This window comes from Balaenoptera ricei, chromosome 18, assembly GCF_028023285.1.
Source record: "Balaenoptera ricei isolate mBalRic1 chromosome 18, mBalRic1.hap2, whole genome shotgun sequence".
Taxonomy (NCBI): domain Eukaryota; kingdom Metazoa; phylum Chordata; class Mammalia; order Artiodactyla; family Balaenopteridae; genus Balaenoptera; species Balaenoptera ricei.
Genome location: NC_082656.1, coordinates 47,586,954 through 47,614,539, shown reverse-complemented (window position 1 = coordinate 47,614,539; position 27,586 = coordinate 47,586,954). Strand labels below are relative to the sequence as shown.

General features: G+C 33.2%; 1 protein-coding gene across 2 annotated transcripts in view; it reads left to right on the top strand.

Annotated features, from left to right (window-relative positions):
- Window positions 1–27,586, top strand: part of KLHL1 (kelch like family member 1) — a 418,372-nt gene that overhangs the window by 328,447 nt on the left and 62,339 nt on the right. For both annotated transcript variants that reach the window (XM_059902586.1, XM_059902585.1), the window contains one exon: window positions 8,091–8,315. In XM_059902586.1, coding sequence (XP_059758569.1) covers window positions 8,091–8,315 — 225 coding nt within the window. The remainder of the gene's footprint in view (window positions 1–8,090; window positions 8,316–27,586) is intronic.

The following is a 27,586-nucleotide window of genomic DNA, read 5'->3' as shown; positions in this document are numbered from 1 at the left end:
GCTGTAACCATTTCCAGTGTCTCTTCTGAGGATGGATAAGGGTTAAAATTATAAGTTAAATTCTTCAAAATTTAGTCTAGTAAAAACTTTATTTTGCCTTTTAGTGGTCACAGGATTTGGGCCACTTAACTGTACATTGTGTACATCTTTCAATGAATGTGGATTGAGTAATAAATTAGTGTATTATGATAAAATGCCATCATAATTATAAATTATTTGTACAGAGTACATTCTTTTTGATCAATCTCCCAGTGAATGTTCAATACATAAGTACATCCTTTTTCTAAATCAAGTCTCCTTTTACAGACCCACAGGGAGAAAAAGCCTGTGTGTGTTTATGCATGTTTCATAAGTACCAGATCTTAATCCTCCGATGCGTGGTTCTTCTCTGTCAAAGAAAGAGTTTGCAGCGCTACCTCAGCTTACTTCCATGATAGAGACTCACAGAGAAGGAGAAGTCAAAGATTTAGACATAAGTAGAAGTCACTGCATTTTCACCTAATGTGGTACTAATATAAACCCTCAATTTGAATAAACATTAGTAGATCATAGAGAGCCTTCAATTAATATATCTTTGTAAGGGTGGGTGCTCATTTATGAAAAAGACAAAAATGTACTTTCCAAGAGTTTATAGTTTAGGTGGAGATCAATGAGCTCTCATGTTTTTTTACTATACTGATGAAAAGGCATTTGAATGACTTTTGTTTGTGTCATACAGTCAGTAATACTACAACTAGAACCCAGTTGTCATAATAGTCATTTTTCCTTTCATTCACAAGTGCTGACATTTCCTTTCATTCACAAAGGGTAGAAAAATTCTAATAAATATTATATGGAAAGTGTTTTGAAAAGTTTTAAAACTTTTAAAAAGGTTTTCAAGGAGTATCTTAAAAGGGTATTTTAATAATAATATAAATAACAAGGGCTTGGTTTAATTTAGGCAAATGTTAGTTATAAAAATAAATATTTAATGGGAAAATTTCAAGTAATATGAGTTTATGTTCAGTGAACATTTCTTAAGAAAATGAAAAAATAAAGTATACTTGTAATAATGTTTTAATATGTGTTCTTTTGCTATAAAGTTATTTTAGGGCTTCCCTGGTGGCACAGTGGTTGAGAGTCTGCCTGCTAATGCAGGGGACACGGGTTCCAGCCCTGGTCTGGGAAGATCCCACATGCCGCGGAGCAACTAGGCCCGTGAGCCACAACTACTGAGCCTGCATGACTGGAGCCTGTGCTCCGCAACAAGAGAGGCCACGATAGTGAGAGGCCCGCGCACCGCGATGAAGAGTGGCCTCCGCTTGCCACAACTAGAGAAAGCCCTCCCACAGAAACGAAGACCCAACACAGCCATAAATAAATAAATAAATAAATAATTAGAATACCATGGCCAAAAATTAGTAAAAAAAAAAAAAAAAAAGTTATTTTAATACATGAGCTTTTTACTGTAAAAATGGTGGCTTAGTAATAATGATAGAAATAATAACTACAAGCTTTGAGTTACTTTTTTAAAGTCTCTTTCCTATGACATCTTTAGCAACACCAAAAGCTGCTTTTAAAAATAATGAATTAGTATTTTAATAACAGAACTAAGATGTATTTATGGCAAACTCTTTAAAATAGGAAGTTACAAATCAAAAATTCAACTCCCCCCATTTCCTAAATGCTCCTTGTATTTTATTACACACACACACGCACACACTCCACACCTCCCATAATAGTTGCATCGATTTAATATCAACCAGTTGGTTTTGATGTGAATATCAAAATTACACATTTTCTAAATTTGTTGGAAATGTAATAAGATTAAGATTATTAATAAATAAATTATTAAGATTATTTATTTAATAAAATTATTATTTAATTTTAGGAAAGCTTAAGTAAATCTTTCAACATTTACATGGTATTCATATTACTTTTCTATTAATTACCTGCTAATGTCATTAGCGTATTTTAATGTTTCTAATTTACTTCTTGATTTATAAAAGCTTTTTACATATCAAGGAAATTCACTCCTTGTTATATTTATAAAACATTTTTGTTGTTAATGTTCCCAGTCTTTGGGTTTTTTAAATTAGTTTATTTTTGATTTAACTATACTTTATATTGAGGTGGTTAGTGATGATAGATAGATAGATAGATAGATAGATAGATAGATAGATAGATATTTACTTAAAAATTTCTGGGTCTCATGCTTTCCCTCATGGATTTTTGATCTTATGCCCACCTAGAAGTGAAAATTCATCAACTACGTTTTCATCTTCTAGGATGTTTAAGGTTGTAGTAGAGTGTGACCAAAGGCAGGTTACTTAAAATCTCCATCCCTGTTAATGCATGTGGAGCCCTGAGAAGAGAACCACACATATGCTAGTTCTGTGGCATTGTGTGCTGTGCTCTAGCCCTGTCTCATCTAAACCTCATTCTGGTGTAACGAGTAAGGCAGGAATCTAAGTTATTTATTTTTCTCCAGAGGACAACTGTTTATCTTAATACTATTTATTTGAATAATAAAATGTTTTTTCACTGATTTGAACAGCCATGTTTATTATATTATACTCACATGTATTAGAGTTATTTCTGGCTTTCTTTTCATATTTATTAATATAGCTGTTTTCATTCATAATAAAGTCATCTTTTTAAAATCTCTAATTACACAATACTTTTTAATATCTGGTAGGGCATTTTTTCCTCAAGATTCCTTTGTAGTGGAAATTGCCTGGCTTTTAAAAATGTATTTCCTAATATTTGACTTTCAAATTTCCAGAGAAACACAAGTATAATTTTATAAATACCTTGTACAAATATTATTATATAAATTGTGATTATAAGATAATAATTATCATTTGCAGAATAACAAACCATCTCATTCAAAATTAGTATGATTCTTTGTATTCATTCAAACTGACATTATTCAAAAGAGTTTTACTTTTTTTCTTTATCTAGATTTGTAACCTATTTTGCTGATTTTATTTTTAGATAATTTACTTTTAGTGGTGCTATTTAAATAGGTTCTTCTGTTCTTTACACAATCTAGGTTATTTTCATTTTTAAAAATTGCATTGATTTTTGTATTTTACTTATTTGCCAACTTCCAGAAACTTTAAATTTTTTCTAAGATTTTAAAGATAATTTTTAATTATTAAGGTGGACTATTACATGAAATACAAATAACTAAAATGTTATTCCATACTTTTATTCCCTTGGTTATGAGCCAAGAAGTTGGCATCATTTTGTATTTCTTGATTTTAGTGAAATTAGTATAAATTAAGCAAAATGCTTGGTTTTTGAGATGTATATACCTACTTCAAAATAAAGCATTAAGCTTAATGATATATATACATTTATATCTCTATACAAATCTTCCTCAACTTACGATGGGATTACATGTTGATAACCCCATTGAAAGTTTAAAGTATAGTAAGTTGAAAATTCATTTAATACACCAAACTTACAGAACATCAGAGCTTAGCCAAGCCCACCGTAAACATTCTCAGAACACTTATATTAGCCTACAGTTGCGCAGAATCATCTAACACAAAGCCTATTTTATAGTAGAGTGTTGAAAATCTTATGTAGTTTTTTGAATACTGTCTGAAAGTGAAAAACAGAATGGCTGTAAGAGTTATCAGTTGTTTACTCTCGTGATCACATGGCTGCCTGGGAGCTGCGGCTCACTGTCCTGCCCACCTTCACAAGAGAGTGTTGTGCTGCATATTGCTGGCCCAGGAAAAGATTAAAATTCAAAATTCGACTTACAATTTCTAACGAATACATATCACTTCCACACAATCATAAGTCGGAGAATTCATAAGTCAAACCATTGAAAGTCGGGGACTGTCTGTACATAGCTATTTATCAGTTTATTATCATTTTACAAATATTTATACTGGGGGGATGTAGAATTTCGTTGGTTGTTCATTTGGTGCACATGAAAGTATTTTGATGATTACGAAATGTTACAATGCCATCCTAATAAAATATAACAAATTACTTAAAAAGTAAAGACTTTTATTTGTGCTTGAAAAATATTTTCTCTGCAATACTACTTTTTTATATAAGTGTAAGAATGTTATCTCGAAGTTATATTTTTCATAAGTGTGTAGATACATGAAAGTCAATGAAAATTTTATTCTATGAAAAATTCAAGAAATAAGTAATTTTTATAATAATACCTTCTTTAAAGCTTGATGTCTTAAGTATCATGAAACATATCTTTTGCTTTAAAAAATTTCAGAATGCTTCTCAATATTTACTGTTTTCTGAAAAAGAATACATCTGACTAATTTAACCTTTTCCAAATGATTTGATGGCATCAGGATCACCATTATTATTGGGCCAAAATGCTCTTTAGTCATTATATAATGTGTTTTTTTTTTAATAGCTATAAATGATTGTTCTATTTGAGTTAAAACAATATTTTTTTTATTTTTCTGGTTATTCCCTCACTATCAGCTATTGCTACTTTCAGCTTCCCCAGATCATTTTGACTTGTAGGTTTGTAAAAAGTCTTGAAAATCAAGTAACTAAGCTCATTAACATTGTATTAAAACTATAGTAAAAAGTCTCTGTGAGAATACCTGAGGTCCTTTCTGTTGAGTTGAATAAGAGTTTTACCTTCTTTATTGGATGTTTTTGTGACATCTGTTTTGTCTGTTCAGAAAACTCCTATCATTTTATTCTGTGTTGTGTTCAAGATAAGTACGATTATTAATTATTTGAATTATAGATATGGAATAAATCTTGCTGTCTGTAATGCCAAAATAGAACGTGCAAGTATTAATTCCTATTTTTCTTCTCCAAATAATCACATTTGGATGTATGAATGAACAACTCCAAAGAGACCCAGAACCACACTTTAATATCATCTTGAGCACTTATTCTCCGTTTTATATTTTGAGAAAGGAGCCTGCAATTTGTTTTGTCATGAGGAAAACACTTTTGTAGTCATATTTCATCTAATACCTTCTAGTTATGTTATTGAACTTGGAAAACAAGTACTTTATAAATTTTTAAAATGCAAATTAAAGTAAACTCTATTGCTGCTGCAACACACTGCCATAAAGACCTGTTTAAAACAAGTGCCGTCTTTTAGCTCACAGTAGGTCAGGAGTCCAGGAAAGCATGTCTGGATTCTCTGCTGAAGATCTCAAAAGGCTGAAAACAAGGGGCTGGCGAGGCTGTGTTCTCATCTGCAGCTGGAGACCATCTTCCAAGGTCATTCAGATTATTGACAAAGAGATTATGAAAGCAGTCTGGATGCTATTATGCCTGCAGTCACACATTTTAGAGTTGTGCCTCTGCTTTGCAGGCATTTGAGATAACCAGAGATGGTTTCATGAACAGAGGAACCCGAGAGTAACTATGTCTTAAAATAAACTTTCCTTTTTTTATTTCTTTCAACTGTATTACTTACCAGCACAGGAGTCCACTCTTATTCATATTCTCTTTTTAATTTATGTAATGACAAATATTGCCTTTACTTTAAGGAACAGCTCAGGATAACATTGCTCAGAGAGAATGGCTTTGTCCTTCTTCCTCTAACTCAGGAAACCACCAAAAGGATACATACACTCTTATAAGCAAAAGAAAACAACAGAACTCACAAACAAATTGATAAATTTTTAAAAGTATAATACAGTTGGGAAGTTTATACAGACAACTAATGAAGTATGCTGGTGAGGAAATACCTTAAGGAATATTATCACTAATAACTTTCATTTAGAAGAAGAGCAAGCGTATTTTTAACATTGTGATCATTAAAAACTAGGTAAAACATTTATATTACAGTCTGAATATGAAAATAATCAACTTATTGACTACTATAAGTAAGCTCTACAAATCAAGAAATCTTTGTTTTGTATTATTAAACTTTTTTTGACTAAGCAGAATTGAAGAGTGGAGTGAAAATATATCTTCCTTAGAGCCTCCTGAAAGAAAAGAAAGCCCTGCCAACACCCTGATTTTAGTACAAAATGTAATTTGAACTTCTGACCTCCAGAACTGTAAGATAATAAATGTGTGTTTGCTAAACTTCAAAATTTGAGATAAATTTTCTCAGCAGCCATAGTAAATTAACACAGCTTCTAAATTAAAAAAAAAAAAAGAAAACAGGAATGGACTCCTATTTCTGATGTAGCAACTTTAGGATAAAATGTATAGGTCACCTCTGAAAACAGCAGCTAGAGGAAAAACACTGTAAAAGTAAAAAATCCTGCCAGGTGTTGAGGTTGAAGACACATCTAGCTTGTTTGAATGAGACTGAAACTCAAATCAAGTCCTCACTTTCCCCTTTGAATACCAACACCTTTTATTGCTCAGAGGCCCTTAACCTCACACATTCTCAAAGATTTTCTCTGAGAAGGATGACTGCACCTTAAACTCCCTGCAAAGAATTTGACCAAGGTTTTGGAGAAGAAAGTAGTGGAAGATATTTACTTCCAGACCTGCAAAATACGTGTCTCTTGGGATTGGGTTAATTAAGATTAGGTTACACTATTTCTTCTGCCATGATTCGTCAAGAGTTAGTCATAAGAGAGAGGTATTTGCATACAACTCTTAATTTTTAGTTAGGCATTTATGTAATCCCAATGCTATCAAGCTTTGAGAATTCACATGACCTTGAAATTATTTAACACTTTAGTTCACCTTGGAATTTCAATTTGTACATATTTGAATAAAACATTTAACATATCAATAAAACATAATAAATACAATTAAGCATAAAAGAAGCACTTTTGTTTAAATAATATGTATCATGTTACTAAACAGTATCAAATGACTTTTATGAATATTCCAGTTTATTTTTACTCTAAAAATAATAATAGTCTTATAATACTTCATGTTTAGTTGTATGAATAACTTCAAAATAACTTGCTTTTGTAAAACTTCAAAAAAACCCAGATTTAATTCATTCTAACTCAGTATTTATATTGTTACAGCTTTGTCACTTTTGAATAAAAATTGAGCATAAATTATACCATTTTACTTCCATTAGCAAAACTTTTCCTGCCAAGTTGTTTATATTTATTTAGTTCATTGCTGGTTACGTTCTACAGAGTAAATGAGTCCCCTGAGGAATGTCTTCCCTAGTTTGCAAACTTGTAATACATTACAAGTTAAATGATCTTTAGTGCATAAGTGAAAGTACACAAGAATGTTGACTTGTAAATGTAGGGATATTTAATCACTGAAAATGAAATGTTGCTGAATGTGAGTGTAAACATTAAGATCAAACACTGAAGCAAGATCAGTGTTTACTGGTTTATATTTTATCATATAAACAGTTGTGAACTAGTTCAAGGTAAATGTTTTTAATGTGAAATGTTTAACTGAATCCCTTAAAACATACCTCATCAGCAATTTAGCTTATTCTTTCGATTTCTATTTTATTAGTCAGATTTACTGCATTTCTCAAATTTATACATAAAAAGCTTTTAGGAAAGATAAGCTATTTTGTTTAGAGATTCTAACATTTGATAAAGATAGAAGATCATTTTATGTCTCTAAATTCTATTGCTATTCCCCGAATGCATTTTTGAAAAATAAGGTTTAAAAAAAAAGCACAGCTGACATTTGTTTACATATGTTAAAATTGACTTTTAAACCCTTCTGCTATTTAAGGCATAAGACAAATTTAAAGAGAAATTTGGTAAAGAATTTATTAACTTCTCTTCACTTTCAGAAATTATACAGATAACCTACATAGCTTAGCTATTTAAAAGGGCTTTAATAAATGTCTTTTTAGGCTAGGATTGTGTTGCATTTTTTATAGCAAACAGTGATAAAGGGAAGTTGTAAAATCTACTCACAGAACTGTGTCATGCCCAACAATGATTCTATTGAATCAATAGTTTAGCATGAGATCATTATGTAATTCAAACAAGCTGAACATTTGTGTCTACTTTAATCATTAGTGTCTGCCAAGAAGAGAAAATAAAGTACTTATATTACTTTGTTTTTCTGCCATTTTTTTCTTCAAGAAAAATGAACATGACAAGAATGTTTTCACATCCTAATTTGTACAGTGTCTTGGGAAGTCTCTTTGTTGGATTAGTAGTAAATGGTGACTATGTGATTTTATGTTTTATCAGGCGCTACAACCATAGAGAAATATGACCTCAGAACAAATTTGTGGATCCAGGCAGGGATGATGAACGGCAGGAGACTGCAGTTTGGTGTGGCTGTTATTGATGACAAACTCTTTGTAATTGGAGGTCGAGATGGCTTAAAGACATTGAACACTGTTGAATGTTACAACCCCAAAACCAAGACTTGGACTGTCTTACCACCAATGTCAACACATAGGCATGGTCTAGGTAAGATTCTTACTTTATTGATATTATTTTTAGAAAATATTTTATTAATACTAAAAATGTATGCTAAAATATAGTATTACTGTCATCAATTATCATTAACTTTAGGTAAACTGTGGGCTTATTTGGAGCATATATATGTTTTTAATTCTTGATATTTTCCGGTGTTGACCAATATGCATTAAACTGTTGACAGTGATGTTAAATATACCAAGATGAGTAGGCATCAAGTTATTCTCAAAGTTTTCACAGTCTGATATTCATACAACATGTAAAATTCATTTGGTATGAAGAAAAAAATGCAGAACTATCATGGAGAGACCAGAGTAATGCAGCCTAGAGGAAGAAACAGTTAATGTGAATTGATGAAAACTTAATTAAGGTGGCTCGTTCCCACATTAGTGGACAGACAAATCTAGCTATATCTTTGCACTTAATTGATTCCACCTTGAAAGGTCCATGGAGAGCGGGCAACACGGGTTTAGAAAAAGAGTGACACATCAATAGGCACCAGGGGTCAATATGATAGGATTCAATCGATCTCTATTATGGAGTAACTTGGAGATGGGGAGAACTATATTTGGATTCAGAAGTTCTGGGTGTCAGTGTTGAATCTACCATTTGATATTGTCATGATTTGGGGCCAGCAGTTAAACTATGAGCCTCTGTTTCCTGATTTGCCACTGATTCAAGGTTATTAATTAGATAAATATCTGATGATGATAATGAATATGAAATCACTTGTAAATTGTAAAGTCCTATACAAATATTTGAAAAAAGAGTAATTTAATAAAGATAGTTCCTGAATTTGTACTTCTTATCATATGGATTGTAAGAAGTGCTAATTAGCTTTTTTGAAGACCTGAAATAGGTCAGATAGTTGACTAAGTACCTTTCATATATTTAGAAATACACACTAGAAGGATATTGAAGTTTAATTACAAAAGTACTGATTTAGACATTCATAGGTAAGCAAAATCATAGAGCATTTCAAAAACAAATATTGATACTTCAACTCTGAGGTCTTCAGCACTGCATTTCTTATTCTTGTCTGCCATCATCTAAGAAAAATTTAAAAAGGAAAATAAATAAAATAGCTATGAACTAAAGCAACTTACCTTTTTGTTCTTCTGGTTTACCTCCTCTTTCTTCAGTTTGCTCATTAGCAAAATTAAGGAATAGTAATAAATGTTTGGGAATTTTTCAAGCTCTAAAAGTTTGTGTTTTAAATAAAAATTGTATAAATACTTTAAATCATATAGCCCCCAATTATAATATGGAAAATATGAACACCAAATCATTTTTCCCAGGTAATATTATATAAAAGTTTTCTTATATATTTTCTCAAATATATTGAAGAATTTTGGCTTTTGTGTCCATGTAAAAGCTCTATGTATTGCTTTTATTAGCTAGCTATCTAACTACCTATGTTCCTGTTTGGGGGAAATATAGAGAATAAACACTCTGGATTGGAATTTTTGGAATTTAATGTCTTTCTTCCTTTTTTAGACAATTCAGTTCCTTTCTATTAAGGTATTCTAAAGTTCAATTAGATAGGATATTTGCATATCAAGAGAACATACTTGAAAACATTTCACCAAGAATACACCTTAAGTGGTATAATTTTAGATATTTAAAGTATATAAGGTTATGGTTTGCCTCAAATCCTATCACATAGGCTGCTGACCCTTTAGGAACCAGTGCTGAGCAGGATGGTAATCTTAGATACTGTCTTTTAGTCTGTCTTATTTGGTAAAGAATCCATTGTGGAAGTAAGGCTGTATAGAAAATTATATGACCCAAGTATCAAACACATCTGATATGTAATACAGCATTTCTCACAAATTTTAGTGACCCAATACCAACTCTAGTAGTCTACTATTTTCATGCTTAAGCCTCTCTTGTTTTGTTTTTGTTCTGCTTCAGTTCCATTATAAAATAGCTCACCTCTTCTCCATATCTCATGCCATTGACTTCCTCTGTGATTTACTTCCTAGTGGTTATTGCTTTCTGTCATTTTTTAAAAAATTCTCCACTACAATACTCCCCAAGATCAGACCTGATTGAGTTAATAGGTAAAATTATGGCATAGGGCATCATTTCTGGGGACAATTCTCACATCAAAGTGCCTCATAGATTCCTAGCAATGCCCAGTACATAGAAAACTGCCTTTGACTTGGATGCCAATCCAAGGTCCAATTAGTTGAAGCCAGACTAACAGCAAAGTCTTGTTATCAACAAATTATGGCAAGCTCTGCATGGACACAGCTGATTCACTGCCTGGCAGTATGCAAGTTGCAGCGGCTCTTTTGAAGAGAACAATATGGCATAGGAAAAAGAACACAAATCAAAATTTCCTCCAAGTTATTCCCCCAAGGCAGTGCCATGAATTTTTGTCTCACTTAGGAAGTAACAACTGACTCTGTTTCTCTAATCACTATACCATGACTCTTCCTTCAGTGTAATAACCAATATTGGGTTTGAGTGTAAAACAACAGCCATCGGTACTAGTCTTTTATTTGTTCAGAAACTAGAATGTACCTTTTTATTTGCCATAGTTAACAAATACCTACCTTGTAGTATGCAGTGAGATTACAATATCGCCTATGTATCCCATATTATACATTCAAGTGACAAGGAGCTACAGTCTAAAGTAAAATTTTAAAATATAAAATAAAAGCTCAAAATAATTTCTTTGACCTATATAGATTTCCCCCACCTTGATTTCTTTGGAAAAAAAAAAAAAAATCCTTACATGATTATGCGAGAAAGCCACCTGAGTTCTTCTGTTGCTAAGGTTGGATATGTGGCCAAAAATTTTTCATGGCTACCAGTAAATGAAGAACGCTTCTTGTGCTAGATAATATAGCATATAAAATTGTATTCATGTTAAGTCTGTGACATCAGGGAGTAATGCATCTGTCTAGAGAATGAAGATAATTAAGACTACAGTTGTCTCAATATGCTGAGTTTTTATTTTAGCATTATGTCTTTGGAACACATAATTCTATATATCATGTCTTCTTTCCCACCACATTTTATATTGTATAAAATTGAATAAGGCATTACTACAATCCACTGTTTGCAATTGTCATTTTAAGACAAATTGATAAAACAGTAATATAGCTAGTGTATATTATGGGTTTTCTATATGCCATGCTCCATGTTGTATGATAAATATATGGTAGGGGTTGCTTTATTTTTGTTTGTTTAATTTTCAATTGAGATAAAATTAAGTGTTAAAATATAGAATTGAGTACTTTTGAGTCTATTCACAGAGTTGTGCAGCCATCACCACTATCAAACTCCAGAACATTTTTATCATCCTGAAAAACAACCTTATAACCAATAGTAGTCTCATGTCATTGCCCATCTCCCTAAACCCCTTAGCAAAACTTAACTTATTTTCTGTCTCTATGGAATTGCCAATTTTGGGCATTTCATATAAACAGAATCATAATTTTTGGCTTTTTGTGTATGGTTTCTCTCACATAACGTAATGTTTTCAAGGTTCATCAGTTTCATAGCATGTATCAGTACTTCATTCCTTTTCTGATTGAATAATATTCCACTTTAAGGATTTGCCACATTTTTTTTTAACATCTTTATTGGAGTATAATTGCTTTAAAATGGTGTGTTAATTTCTGCTTTATAACAAAGTAAATCAGCTATATATATACATATATCCCCATATCTCCTCCCACTTGCACCACCCTCTCACCTTCCCTATCTCACCCCTCTAGGTAGTCACAAAGCACCAAGCTAATCTACCTGTGCTATGCAGCTGCTTCCCACTAGCTATCTATTTTACATTTGGTAGTATATATAAGTTCATGCCACTCTTTCACTTTGTCCCAGCTTACCCTTCCTCCTCTCCGTATCCTCAAGTCCATTATATATATCTACATATTTATTCCTGTCCTGCCCCTAGGCTCTTCAGAACCTTTTATTTTTTTAATTTTTATTTTTCTTAGATACCGTATATATGTGTTAGCATATGATATTTGTTTTTCTCTTTCAGATTTACTTCACTCTGTATGACAGACTCTAAGTCCATCCACCTCACTACAAATAACTCAACATTGTTTCTCTTTATGGCTGAGTAATATTCCATTGTATATATGTGCCACATCTTCTTTATCCATTCGTCTGTCAATGGACACTTAGGTTGCTTCTATGTCCTGGCTATTATAAACAGATCTGCAATGAACATTGTGGTACATGACTCTTTGAATTATGGTTTTCTCAGGGTATATGCCCAGTAGTGAGGTTGTTGGATTATATGGTAGTTCTATTTTTAGGATTTTATGGAACCACCATACTGTTCTCCATAGTGGCAGTATCAATTTACATTCCCACCAACAGTGCAAGAGGGTTCCCTTTTCTCCACACCCTCTACAGCATTTATTGTTTGTAGATGTTTTGATGATGGCCATTCTGACTGGTGTGAGGTGATACCTCATTGTAGTTTTGATTTGCATTTCTCTAATGATTAATCATTTTGAGCATTCTTTTATATGTTTGTTGGCAATCTGTATATCTTCTTTGGAGAAATGTTTATTTAGGTTTTCTGCCCCTTTTTGGATTGGGTTGTTTGTTTTTTTGATATTGAGCTGCATGAGTTGCTTGTATATTTTGGAGATTAATCCTTTGTCAGTTGCTTCATTTGCAAATATTTTCTCCCATTCTGAGGGTTGTCTTTTCATCTTGTTTATGGTTTCCTTTGCTGTGCAAAAGCTTTTAACTTTCATTACATCCCATTTGTTTATTTTTGTTCTATTTCCATTTGTCTATGAGGTGGGTCAAAAAGGATCTTCTTGTGATTTATGTCATAGAGTGTTCTGCTTCTGTTTTCCTCTAAGAGTTTTACAGTGTCTGGTCTTACATTTAAGTCTTTTATCCATTTTGAGTTCATTTTTGTGTATGATGTTAGGGAGTGTTCTAACTTCATACTTTTACATGTACCGGTCCAGTTTTCCCAGCACCACTTATTGAAGAGGTTATCTTTTCTCCATTGTATATTCTTGCCTCCTTTATCAAAAATAAGGTGACCATATGTGCATGAGTTTATCTCTGGGTTTTCTATCCTGTTCCATTGATCTATATTTCTGTATTGTGCCAGTACCATACTGTCTTGATTAATGTAGTTTGTAGTATAGTCTGAAGTCAGGAAGCCTGACTCCTTCAGCTCCGTTTTCCTTTCTCAAGATGCTTTGGCTATTTGGGGTCTTTTGTGTTTCCATACAAATTTTGAAAGTTTTTGTTCTAGTTCTGTGAAAAGTGCCATTGGCAGTGTGACAGGGCTTGCATTGAATCTGTAGATTGCTTTGAGTAGTTTAGTCATTTTCACAACGTTGATTCTTTCAATCCAAGAACATGGTATATCTCTCCATCTCTTTGTATCATCTTTAATTTTTTCATCAGTGTCTTATAGTTTTCTGCATACAGGTCTTTTGTCTCCTTAGGTAAGTTTGTTCCTAGGTATTTTATTCTTTTTGTTGCAGTGGTAAATGGGAGTGGTTCCTTAATTTCTCTTTCAGATTTTTCATCATTAGTGTATAGGAATGCAAGAGATTTCTGTGCATTAATTTTGTATCCTGCTACTTTACCAAATTCATTGATTAGCTCTAGTAGTTTTCTGGTAGCATCTTTAGGATTCTCTATGTATAGTATCATGTCATCTGCAAACAGTGACAGTTTTACTTCTTCTTTTCCGATTTGGATTCCTTTTATTTCTTTTTCTCCTCTGATTGCTGTGGCTAAAACTTACAAACTATGTTGAATAATAATGGTGAGAGTGGGCAACCTTGTCTTGTTCCTGATATTAGTAGAATTGGATTCAGTTTTTCACCTTTGAGAATGAGTTTGGTTGTGGGTTTATCATATATGGCCTTTTTTATGTTGAAGTAGCTTCCCTCTATGCCTACTTTCTAGAGGGTTTTTATCATAAATGGGTGTTGAATTCTGTCAAAAACTTTTTCTGCACCTATTGAGATGATCATATGGTTTTTATCCTTCAATTTGTTAATATGGTGTATCACATTGATTGATTTGAGTATATTAAAGAATCCTTGCATTCCTGGGATAAACCCCACTTGATCATGGGGTCCTTTTAATGTGCTGTTGGATTCTGTTTGTTAGTATTTTGTTGAGGATTTTTGCATGTTCCTCAGTGATATTGGCCTGTAGTATTCTTTCTTTGTGACATCTTTGTCTGGTTTTGGTATCAGGGTGATGGTAGCCTCGTAGAATGAGTTTGGGAGTGTTTCTCCTTATGCTAAATTTTGGAAGAGTTTGAGAAAGATAGGTGTTAGTTCTTTGCTAAATGTTTGACAGAATTCGCCTGTGAAGCCATCTTGTCCTGGGCTTTTGATTGTTGGAAGATTTTTAATCACAGTTTCAATTTCAGTGCTTGTGAATGGTCTGTTTATATTTTCTATTTCTTCCTGGTTCAGTCTTGGAAGGCTGTGCTCTTCTAAGAATGTGTCCATTTCTTCCAGGTTGTCCATTTTATTGGCATATAGTTGCTTGTAGTAAGCTCACATGATCCTTTGTATTTCTGCAGTGTCAGTTGTACTTCTCCTTTTTCAGTTCCAAATCTATTGATTTGAGTCTTCTCCTTTTTTCCCTGGTGAGTCTGGCTAATGGTTTACCAATTTTGTTTATCTTCTCAAAGAACCAGCTTTTAGTTTTATTGATCTTTGCTATTGTTTCCTTCATTTTTTATTTTTTTCATTTATTTCTGATCTGATCTTTACGATTTCTTTCCTTCTGCTAACTTTGGGATATTTTTGTTGTTTTTTCTCTAATTCTTTTAGGTGTAAGGTTAGGTTATTTATTTGAGATGTTTCTTGTTTCTTGATGTAGGATTGTATTGCTATAAATTTCCCTCTTAGAACTGCTTTTGCTGCATCCCATAGGTTTTGTGTCATCGTGTTTTCATTGTCATTTGTTTCTAGGTATTTTTTGATTTCCTCTTTGATTTCTTCAGTGATCTCTTGATTATTAAGTAGTGTATTGTTTCGCCTCCATGTGTTTGTATTTTTTACAGATTTTTTCCCATAATTGATATATAGTCTCATAGAGTTGTGGTCAGAAAAAATACTTGATACAATTTCCATTTTCTTAAATTTACCAAGGCTTGATTTGTGACCCAAGATATGATCTATCTTGGAGAATGTTCCATGAGCCTTTGAGAAGAAAGTGTGTTCTGTTGTTTTTGGATGGAATGTCCTATAAATATCAATTAAGTCCCTCTTGTTTAATGTATCATTTAAAGCTTGCATTTCCTTATTTATATGCATTTTGGATGATCTGCCCATTGGTGAAACTGGGGTGTTAAAGTCCCCTACTACGAATGTGTTACTGTTGATTTCCTCTTTTATGGCTGTTTTCATTTGCCTTATGTATTGAAGTGCTCCTATGTTGGGTGCATAAATATTTACAATTGTTATATGTTCTTCTTGGATTGATCCCTTTATCTTTATGTAGTGTCCTTCTTTGTCTCTTTTAGTAGTCTTTATTTTAAAGTTTATTTTTTCTGATATGAGAATTGCTACTCCAGCTTTCTTTTGATTTCCATTTGCATGGAATATTTTTTCCATCCCCTCACTTTCAGTCTTTATGTGTTCCTATGTCTGAAGTGGTTCTCTTGTAGACAGCATATATACGGGTCTTATTTTTTTATCCATTCAGCCAGCTTATGTCTTTTGGTTGGAGCATTTAACCATTTACATTTTAGGTAATTATTGATATGTATGTTCCTATTTCCATTTTCTTAATTGTTTTGGGTTTGTTATTGTAGGTCTTTTCCTTCTCTTGTGTTTGCTGCCTAGAGAAGTTCCTTTAGAATTTGCTGTAAAGCTGGTTTAGTGGTGCTGAATTCTCTTAGCTTTTGCTTGTCTGTAAAGGTTTTAATTTCTCCAGCGAATCTGAATGAGATCTTTGCTGGGTAGAGTAATCTTGGTTGTAGGTTTTCCCCTATCATCATTTAAAATATGTCCTGCCACTTCCTTCTAGCTTGCACAGTTTCTGCTAAAATATCAGTTGTTAACCTCATGGGGATTCTTTTGTATGTTATTTGTTGTTTTTTCCCTTGCTGCTTTTAATATTTTTTTCTTTGCATTTAATATGTGATAGTTTGATTAATATGTGTCTTGGCGTGTTTCTCCTTGGATTTATCCTGTATGGGACTCTCTGCGCTTGCTCGACTTGATTAATGATTTCCTTTCCCATATTAGGGAAGTTTTCAACTAAAATCTTTTCAAATATTTTCTCAGTCCCTTTCTTTTTCTCTTCATCTTCTGTGACCCCTATAATTCGAATGTTGTTGCATTTAATGTAGTCCCAGAAGTGTTTGCAATGGTGGTCAATTCTTTTCATTCTTTTTTCTTTATTCTGCTCTGCAGTAGTTATTTCTACTATTTTATCTTCCAGGTCACTTATCCGTTCTTCTGCCTCAGTTTTTCTGCTATTGATTCCTTCTAGAGAATTCTTAATTTCATTTATTGGGTTGTTCCTCATTCTTTGTTTGCTCTTTAGTTCTTCCAGATCCTTGTTAAAGGTTTCTTTTATTTTCTCCATTCTATTTCCAAGATTTTGTAACATCTTTACTATCATTACTCTGAATCCTTTTTCAGGTAGACTGCCTATTTCCTCTTCATTTGTTTGGTCTGTTGGGTTTTTACCTTGCTGCTTCGTCTGCTGTGTGTTTCTCTGTCTTCTCATTTTGCTTAGCTTACTGGGTTTGGTGTCTCCTTTTTGCAGGCTTCAGGTTCGTAGTTCCTGTTGTTTTGGGGGTCTGCCAGAGTGGCTAAGGTTGTTTCAGTGAGTTGTGTAGGCTTCCTTGTGGAGGGGACCAGTGCCTGTGTTCTGGTGGATGAGTCTGGATCTTGTCTTTCTGGTGAGTAGGTCTATTTCCTGTGGTTTGTTTGGAGGTGTCTGTGACCTTATTATGATTTTAGGCAGCCTCTCTGCTAATGGGTGGGGTTGTGTTCCTGTCTTGCTAGTTGTTTGGCATAGGGTGTCCAGCACTGTAGCTTGCTGGTCGTTGAGTGGAGTGGGGTCTTATTGTTGAGATGGAGATCTCTGGGAGAGCTTTCACCATTTGATATTACGTGGAGCTGGGACATCCCTGGTGGACTCATGCCCTGAACTCAGCTCTCCCTCCTCAGAGGCACAGGCCTCACACCCACCTGGAGAACCAAGACACTGTCAGCCACACCGTTCAGAAGTAAAGGGAGAAAAATGGAAGAAAGAAAGAAAAAAGAAAATAAAAGTTATTGAAATAAAAAATAAGAATAATTATTTAAAAAAAAAATTTTAAATTAAGAGGTAATAAAAAACAAAGAAAAAAAAGAAAGAAAGAAAGAAGAGAACAACTAAACCAAAAAGCAAACCCACCAATGATAACAGGCACTAAAACATATACTAAAAAGAAAAAGAAAAAAGAAAAAAACTGACAGACAGAAACCTAGGACAAATGGTAAAAGCAATGCTCTACAGACAAAATAACACACAGAAACATACACATACACACTCACAAAAAGAGAAGAAGGAAAAACATATGTATATCATTGCTCCCAACGTCCACTGCCTCAATTTTGGTATGATTCGTTGTCTATTCAGATATTCCACAGATGCAGGGTACATCAAGTTGATTGTGGAGATTTAACCCACTGCTCCTGAGGCTGCTGGGAGAGATTTCCCTTTCTCTTCTTTGTTTGCAGAACTCCTGGTGTTCAGCTTTGGATTTGGCCCTGAGTCTCTGTGTAGGTCGCCTGAGGGCATCTGTTCTTCACTCAGACAGGACGGGGTTAAAGTAGCAGCTGAGTAGGGGCCCTGGTTCACTCAGGCCAGGGGGAGGGAGGGGTATGGATGCAGGGCGAGCCTGTGGTGGCAGAGGCCTGTGTGACATTGCACCAGCCTGACATTCCATGTGTTCTCCTGGGGAAGTTGTCCCTGGATCACGGGACCCTGGCAGTGGCAGGCTGCACAGGCTCCTGGGAGGGGAGGTGTGGATAGTGACCTGTGCTTGCACACAGGCTTCTTGGTGGCTGCAGCGGCAGCCTTAGCATCTTGTGCCAGTCTCTGGTGTTTGTGCTGATAGCTGTGGCTCACGCCCATCTCTGGAGCTCATTTAAGCAGTGCTCTGAATCCCCTCTCCTCACGCCACAACCCAAAACAATGGTCTCTTGCCTCTTAGGCAGGTCCAGACTTTGTCCAAGACTCCCTCTCAACCAGCTGTGGTGCATTAACCCCCTTCAGGCTGTGTTCACGCAGACAACCCCAGTCCTCTCCCTGGGATCTGACCTCCGAAACCGGAGGTTCAGCTCCCAGCTCCCACTTGCCCAGGCGGGTGAGCAGACAAACCTCTCGGGCTAGTGAGTGCTGGTCGGCACTGATCCTTTGTGTGGGAATTTCTCCACTTTGCCCTCTGCACCCCTGTTGCTGTGCTCTCCTCCATGGCTCCAAAGCTCCCCCCCAGCCACCCCCTGTCTGTGCCAGTGAAGGGGCTTCCTAGTGTGTGGAAACTTTTCCTCTTTCACAGCTCCTTCCCACTGGTGCAGGTCCCATCCTTATTCTTTTTTCTCTGTTTTTTCTTTTTTCTTTTGCCCTACCCAGGTACGTGGGGGAGTTTCTTACTTTTTGGGAAGTCTGAGGTCTTCTGCCAGTGTTCAGTAGGTGTTCTGTAGGAGTTGTTCCAATGTGGATGTAGTTCTGATGTATTTGTGGGAAGGAAGTTGATCACGTCTTACTCTTCTGCCATCTTGAAGGTCTCCCTGCCACATTTTATTTATACATCATCAATAGAAGGACATTTTGGTTGTTTCCACTTTGGGTTATTATGAATAAAACTGCTCTGAACATTCACATATGTATTTTTTGTGTGAATATATATCTTCAGTTCTCTTGGATATATACACATGAGTAAAATTGTTGAATTATATGGTAGCTCCATCTTTAAATTTTGGAAGAATTGCCAACCTTTTTCCAGAATGGCTGCTCCATTTTCCATCTCCTCAGCAATTATGAGGGTGCCAATTTTTCCACATCCTCGATAACACTTGTTACTATTCGTTCTTCTTTTGTTATAATGATTCTAGTGTTCATGAAGTGGTTCATGGTTTTATAGACATTTCTCTAATGAATAATTTTGATAATCTTCTCATGTGCTTATTGGCCATTTGTATCTTTGGATAAATTTTTATTCAAATATTTTAGCTAGTCTTTGTTTAGATTATTTTTTCTTTTATTGTTGATTTGTAATTTTTCATTTTATATTCTATATATGTGTCCTGTGTCAGACATAACATTTGCAAATACTTTATCCCATTCTATGGGTTCTAATTTAACTTTCTTGATAGTGTCCTTTGATAGCTACTGATGGACAAGTGTTTTCAACTTATGTCAAGTCAAACTATTACTCAAGTATGAAGGGAGAAAAAAAGGGCATCTTCAGACATTTTGGTTCTGTTGATTTCAGCAAGGATTTGAACCTCAAAATCTATTCTCACAAACTTGAGATTGAAAAAAGAAAGGAGTGTCTTAAGATAAATTAATATCCTAATGTTAGGATTCGAAGATCTCCTTCACTGTCAGGAAAGGTAGAGAATAAATTGTTGTACACTCACAGAGTTCTTGACCTCATGGGAAAAAATAAGTCATTAGATGGTCTCTTTGCAAAGAGCAAACACAGGACTGTTTCCCACATGCAACGATTTGGGCAGTCCGTATATGGTACTGGATTTTGCTCCTTCTTGTTGCTAAGAAGTTCAATTCCACTTCTGGTTTGTTATACTTGACTAAAGGAAAATTACTAAAGCAATCTGAGAATACTTTAGCCAGAACTGACGATGGGGTGAGGAGTGGCGGGGGGAATCTGTTTATATGCATCCAGAAATGCTCACCTGCCAGGGAAACAAAAAAAAAAAAAAAAAAAAAAATGAGGTTCATAAACCAACCAGGGGAAATATGATGTTAAAATTAAAATATTAAGGAACATTTTCAAAACAATGTCAAGCATTTAACTTAATAAAATTCTTGAATGTATGTATGAAGAAAGAGAACCCAAAGTGACATTTATTATCAGTCTTTTCCCTGGCTTTTAGGAATTATACTTATAACAGCAAGTAACGAATGGACTGAAGAAAATATCAGCCTAATAAAACCTTCCACTTATTTGTGATATAACCCATTAGACTAGAAAATCTCATTTGAAACTGTCAGCTTTCATTGTCTTAGAAGGAACACTTGCTTCAACTTAGCTTCTGTTTCTTTAATTATATCAGTATAGGTTTGTCTTCTTCATGTCTCTTTTACCTAAAAAAATATCTTTGTCACAAGACCAGGAAGGCTTAGGTTTCTTTAAAAGTTATACAATTTTCACAACTTGACAAAATTCAAAACTGCCCATTCAGTTTTATGTATCAGATTTAAAAAAAAAGACATTGTGAGTGGAAAACATATAATAGAGTAAGTTGGGGATACAAATAAAATATTTAACTCTTGATAATATATACTCACATACACAAATATATACACAGATGCACAATTTTAAATACTTTTGCATGTCTGATTGAAAAAATAGGGAAATTCTGAACAAGATATGGGACATAACAAGAAGTTTTTAGAGCAGATAGCTACCATTTTCATTTGAAAGTTTAATATTTGAGTAAACAGAAAGTCATATGGACAACTTTCTTATTACTTAGGAAGATATGATATAGACATAGACATGTGTATACAGTTTTAAAGAATATTTTAGAACTTTTATTCCTTTACTTTCGTTTTATCAGTTCCTCTTGGAAATATCATATACACACATTAGTAATGCCAGCAAAAAAGAAAGAAAGGAAGGGAGGAAAGATGAAGGAAGAGGAAAGAAACAACAAATTCTAAGACCCTTCTCAACAGAATATGACCCTATATATTGTGACTTATAAACTCTAAATATCAGTGAAATATCCTCATTATACATTTAGTCTTCTATGGTCCTATCACTTGTTGAATTCTAAGGTTAGATATCCCCTGGTGTCTTTCCAATAAAATATGTTTCTGTTTGAATAAACACTTACTGAAGACTTTTTAGTGCTAAGAATCCCATTGGTGCTGGGGGAAAAGAGATGAGTAAGAAAGAAGACCTACCTTCAGTATTATACATATAAGTTATATATAATAGTTGCAGATGTTCTCTTTCAAATAAAAATTATCTATCCAATCACAGTGATTCTGTGCTTTGTTTGTTAGGTAATAATCTTTTACTTTATTACTCATTTCTGAAAGTAAAATTATATATCACAAAATGTGTCACTGATCTTCAACATGGCTCCTCTGCTATTTGTGGATATCCTGTCTCTTAGATAGTCAAGAATCATAGATTATCCTTGTAATGTGGTATTGTATTTGGCAATGGTGTCAAAATTTGCTGACTGAGTAGCAAGAATTCCCTTTACTACACTGTACTTTGATAAATGTTAAAGGCTAAGAGAAGATCTTCTAGAACACTGACCCTTGACACAAGGATCTGAATACTAAGTTTCCTCTTTATGAGAAAGCTTGAAAAATATACCTGTTTGATTTGAGTCACAGTATTAATTTTCTCTTCCTGAACAACTGGTCAGTTTTTATCCCAAGAATATTGTAGATAATGTAACTAGGTTTTCCTCTGTGAATTAAATGTTATAAAGTCTAGAATTAAATTTGCAGTCTAATATAACAAACATGTATGCATTTTTTGGAGCAATCTCACATTTGCCTCTATTTTGTCTTTCTTTGCTTGTTTTGCTATCTTTTTTAGCACCTAGTTTTAGTAAAATATCTCCCTCTATTTCATATAATTTTGGAGTCACCTTAATTTTTCAATAGTAAGATGAGGTATTAAGTTAAATATAAGGCTAGCAGAATTAGTCTAGTTAAATATAAAAAGAGTTTTGTGAGAATGTTCGTTTGTTACATTATTCCATCATTCAAGGAGCATTAAAATTGTACTACTACATACTACAATACTCATGTTAGAATATCAAGATGAATGAGATATTGTACTGAAGGATCCTACACCTCAGTAGAGAGACCAAAAAAGTTAAAAAACAATTAAAAAGAAGTGTTATAAGTACAGTAAGTAAGAGTGTTATGATCAAACTCTTTTAAGTCAGAACGGTTCGTTAGGAAAGGATTCTAAAGAGAGAGGATGCCAAAACTGAACCATAATTAATAGTCAGTCAAACTGAAGAAGAAAAAATACATTTCAGGCAACAAGGTAAAATATGTAAAAACACAAATGTGAAAAGGAAGCATAGAATATTTGAGTAGCAAACCACAAGATTATTTGAAAACAAATTAGTTTCAATGATGTTGGATTATCTCATGGATATATTTTAAAACATAACAAATATCCTTTAAGTTTAAGCTGAAGTATAAGAGATGCAGGAGAATACATTATATGACCTCTACAATCCCACACTGTAATGATGTTTTAATTGGAATTTTAAATGTAATAATGAAATATTTATTTTGAGGTAATTTCTCATTCATGATTGGCCTGGTATATTTGAATTTAGCTCAGATTTCAAATAATAAAGGTAAAAATTCACCTGATATCTTTTTCATATTGAATAGAAAATGAATAAGATCAGGTTTTTAGAGAGGGCAATTTGGTCACTCAGGTGAATCACACAGAAAGAGCTAATAACTGAGAAGGAAAAAATATTAAATCAACTACAGAAAATGTACCACTTCAGTTCCTATTATTTTGGTTATGACTGCTAATTTATTGCTTGCTTTTGCTTTTGTAGGTTTGTCTGGAGAGGTTATTTTACTTTATGTTTTATCTTTCTTTATAGATGTCTTCAACCTGAATGATCACACTAGTCTTCCATGTTCCAATTTAAAACTCATGTTAAAATCACATTTAATAGAAAAATGTCTTCAGTTTTAATAATTTCCATCTCAATGTGCTGGTGGTAATGGGACACTAAAGCAATCAAAACAAAAAAACTATATAGACTAATAGATATTTAAACCTACAGAGTAGTTAAGAGACTCCAGAATCTTAATTTTACAAATGAGAAAACCGAGGACCAGGAATATTAAATAGCTTGCTGAAGTTTATTCAGCTTACTAGTAGCAAAGGTTGCTTTGGAATTCTCCACAGATTTGGGGTTTGTTTTGTTTTGCTTTGCTTTGCTTTTTGCATTGATTTTCTACCTCATTCTGATTATTTGTGTATTACTATTTCTAGAATAAATCAACTTTATTTTTCACAGTAAGTATGATGAGTCTCAGGGTGAACCAGGTTTTGTGGGGCTTAAAGATGAGACTTTCCTTAAGGAAGAAAAATGTAATTGCTACCTGAACACATTGTTAAAACCCCTTCCTGGACCACAGAAGGAGGGGTCCTGAGCCTTAAGCTTCAACAGCCTCACAGGAATTCCTTTCTCAGTGAGAATTATCAACATTTACTCTAAGGTCATATTTTGCTTTAGTAAACAAATGATGTAAATTGATATTTTTTTTTATGGGAATTACTAATGGGATTATATTACATATAAATTCATTTCACATTCAAGAGTGTATACAGATTATAATTTTATAAAAATTGTTTTCTTTTTTCATGTAACATAGAAAAGACTATACATTCCAGCCATAAATTTACTAAGGCTTAAAATATTTTAAATGAACACATAAATATCCAACTGAAATTCTGTGGATATGCATGATTATGATGTTTGTTAGATGATTTAATAAAATATTCCTAAATCACTAGAACCATTGTTCATATAAATCCAGAGATTGTGAATTACTTGCTGCTACTCTAAGACCAAATATTTATTAAAAAATGTTATATGGTCAATGTTCTGACACTAAGAAAATGCTCTTCTTTGTTATTTTATTAAGGGAACATTTTGAATATTTGGCCCGTAATCATTTAGGTATACAGAAAAATATATTTCATTTAAATTACCTTTTTTTTTATGGCAACTGACCAACAGTGTAGACTCACTCTGCCTCTTTTGATGTCATTTGCATAACACACCAAACATTTTAAGACACCAAATACTAAGGCTTGAGTGCATTAGCAATGCCAAGTACAGGGAGCTACTTGTGCCCTTAGTATTGACTTATCTATTAGTTTCATGAGATTATTTCATCATTCAGCACTACCAGGAAAACATTTAAATACAAATCCTTTGTGTATTTTTTTTTTTTTTCTTTGCTTAAGACAGAGATTAGATTGTCAGATTTAATACAGAAAAAAGTGCGTTCCAAAAACATTTTACCTTTTCACAGGACATGAAACCGCTGCTCAAAGAAACAATCAAGATGAAAAATGATGTCCCAGCAACTTTTTCTTCCTTGATTGTTTCAGCTAAAAGGTAGTTTTTAATGTAGAAATTCAAATAGTATTTGGAAGTGACTTTAATGCTAAGATGGCTTTTATAATGAAAGATAATTCACTGGTCCTCAGTTAAGTGTTTCCTGAGAGGTAGCAGGTTCTGAAAAGTTAATATGTGAGAAAACATTATAGCATTAATATGTTACAATCGAATGGAATGAGATAAGCTAGTATGTATATTTTTAATCAATTAGAGACACATTGTACTTTAAACTTTGGGATAAAAGAAGGGGCAATGCAAAAAATAACTCATACTACATTTTATGCTTGGAAGAAGGGAGAAAATAAGGCAAAAATTATTTCCATTATTTTACCAGATTGAGCTATTTAGCATCGTGTGACTTGTGGGATCTTAGTTCCCCCACCAGGGACTGAACCCGGGCCCTCAGCTGTGAGCGCAGGGAGTTCTAACCACTGGACCGCCAGGGAATCCCCCCTATTTAACATTCTTAAAGAATGACAAAAATACAGAATAATTAACAGTTTAATGTACTCCTCAAAAACCTAAATATCTTGAATTTTAAGAAGGTGGATCACAATATATATAATCTCCGTAAGTATATCTTAACGGATTAAGATATCTCCATAAGTATACTTGTGCAACTGTTTATTTGTACTCTCATGTCAAAATTTGATTGAAGGTCTCTTAATTAGACATTTTGAGGCATCTTGCAACCATATATATCTAAAGGTTTTATATATTTTTACCGAAAAATAGTATATTATGATTAATCCTTATCCTTAGCCTGAAGGGCCTAATTATTAGGACTCCAAGTATCTAAAAAGAATAATGCTGCATTGTTACTATTCTTTTGAGTGCTCAACAAGCTTTTCCTTTATTTGATAGAGACTCCTTTATGAAAGTTAACATTTTTATTATTTTTGCAATAAAACTATTTGCCTCACTTGTATTTTTGAAAAATCATTAGCTATTAATATTGAGTCTATTACATCATTTACAGATAAATTAAGTTCAACTTGATGTTTTATTATATTAGATTGAAACTTTCAGACTAAATTTTATTCATTCAACAAATGTACTCCCAAAGACTTCCTTGGGTGCCAGAGAGAAAATTGTGAACAAACACTATCCTGCTTTCATATTGCTTTGGGTTTAGCTAGGTAACAGAAAACCATTTATCTAGTAGTTGTTGGCCTTTGATTCTAGGACAATTTCTCTTGGGTTTGCTTAAATAAGGGAAATACTATATTTACAAATAAAATGTGTGCATTATTATTATAGGTACACCACACTATTGAGGTTTTTAAAACTTTTCTATAAAAAAGATACTTACTTTTATGCTATCAAATTTAAAAAGAAGTAACAAATTTACTATAAAAACCATGTCACATAATATGTAAGTTTGCCCATAGCACAAAATGATGACTGTCTCTAGGGGAAAACAAATTAATTTATATATAAATGGTTTCTATAAGTATCCTAACTTTAGAATATAAATATTGGAGTTTCTTTAGTAGCTATCTGTAGACTTCAGTAGTTGTAGGTAGCTGTGGAATGTAATTTTTGTCACCACAGACTTTCTGTGTCAATAGAAAAACAAAGTGTTAAATCAAATTCTTACAAATCAGGCAGAAACAAACAAACACACACCACTTAACAAAAACACACCACTTAATTTATAAGCTAAACAAAGTACAGCTCTTTGTAGTGGAATACAGCTAAAACTGTTTTAAACTAAGGGATCAAATCCCCATATTTGGCCATACTTGAAAAAGCCTTTGACCTTGAACAGGCTACTGAACAATGTATTATAATTACAATTTATAACCTTCTATAATCATATAACGTGTTGACATGAGGGCAGAAGTGTTTGCAAAGTATTTCTTCTTAGTCCACATATCTTAAAGGACACTCATTTTACTAAGTGATAGACAATTTCTATTATCAATTATGTGAAAAAATAGTGTAGGATTAAAATAGATGATGTGCTTGTAGTAGTCCACACCTGAATCTGAACTTCTGATTAGAGTTGTTTAAATGCTAACTAATCACTCATCTTTGCTGCCCCTTCTCCAACCCTTATTTTAGATAAGAATAATTCAAATATTAACTAGTGGGTCTCTCAATAAAGATTGAAGCACAACCATATGAAAAATACGTTTATTCAATATGTTGACATATTCTACAATAGGAACAATATAATTAGAACTTTTAGATTTTTATGAATAAAACAACTTTACATTGTTGCTAATACATTATCTCATGTTAAATGTATAGAGTCTCACACTCTTTGTTAATAAAAAGACAAATGCTTTGATCTATAATTTTGGTTTTATTCTTTAAGGTGTTTATCTTTATTTAAACAATAGTAGCCATTATTTTTTTTTCCTAAAATACAGCCTATCATTTTGTTTTATCTATATGATAAAATATTTATGTTTCATTAAGACTGTTAATTATACACAGTACAATCAAAATAAATACTGAGATCAATTTTTCCTATTTTGTTTGTGACAAATATAAATAGTTGCATATTCCATAAATCAGTATGAATAAAAACATACTGACTATTCAACATCTTAAAGCACTAACTTGGTGTTGAATCGAAACAATTGCTAAACATTAGAAATAAGTGTAAAATATTAATATTTTAGGTAGAATTTATAACTAAGAATAATAAAGGGAGAACTATCAGAAAAATGGAGTAAAAAATGATTGGACTGATGTGAATCCAGACCATGTCTATGTTTCTTCTTAGACAAAGTTCTGACCTTGACCCTGTTTTTTGATCCCCAGTACATGAAATCACCTTAAACTAAAAGCTACTTTTTATTTGTAAAATAAGTGCTAAAAACTCTCCCAAGAATTTTAAGTACATTTTCTCATTTAACTCCCACAACAGCTCCTTGAGATGAGTAC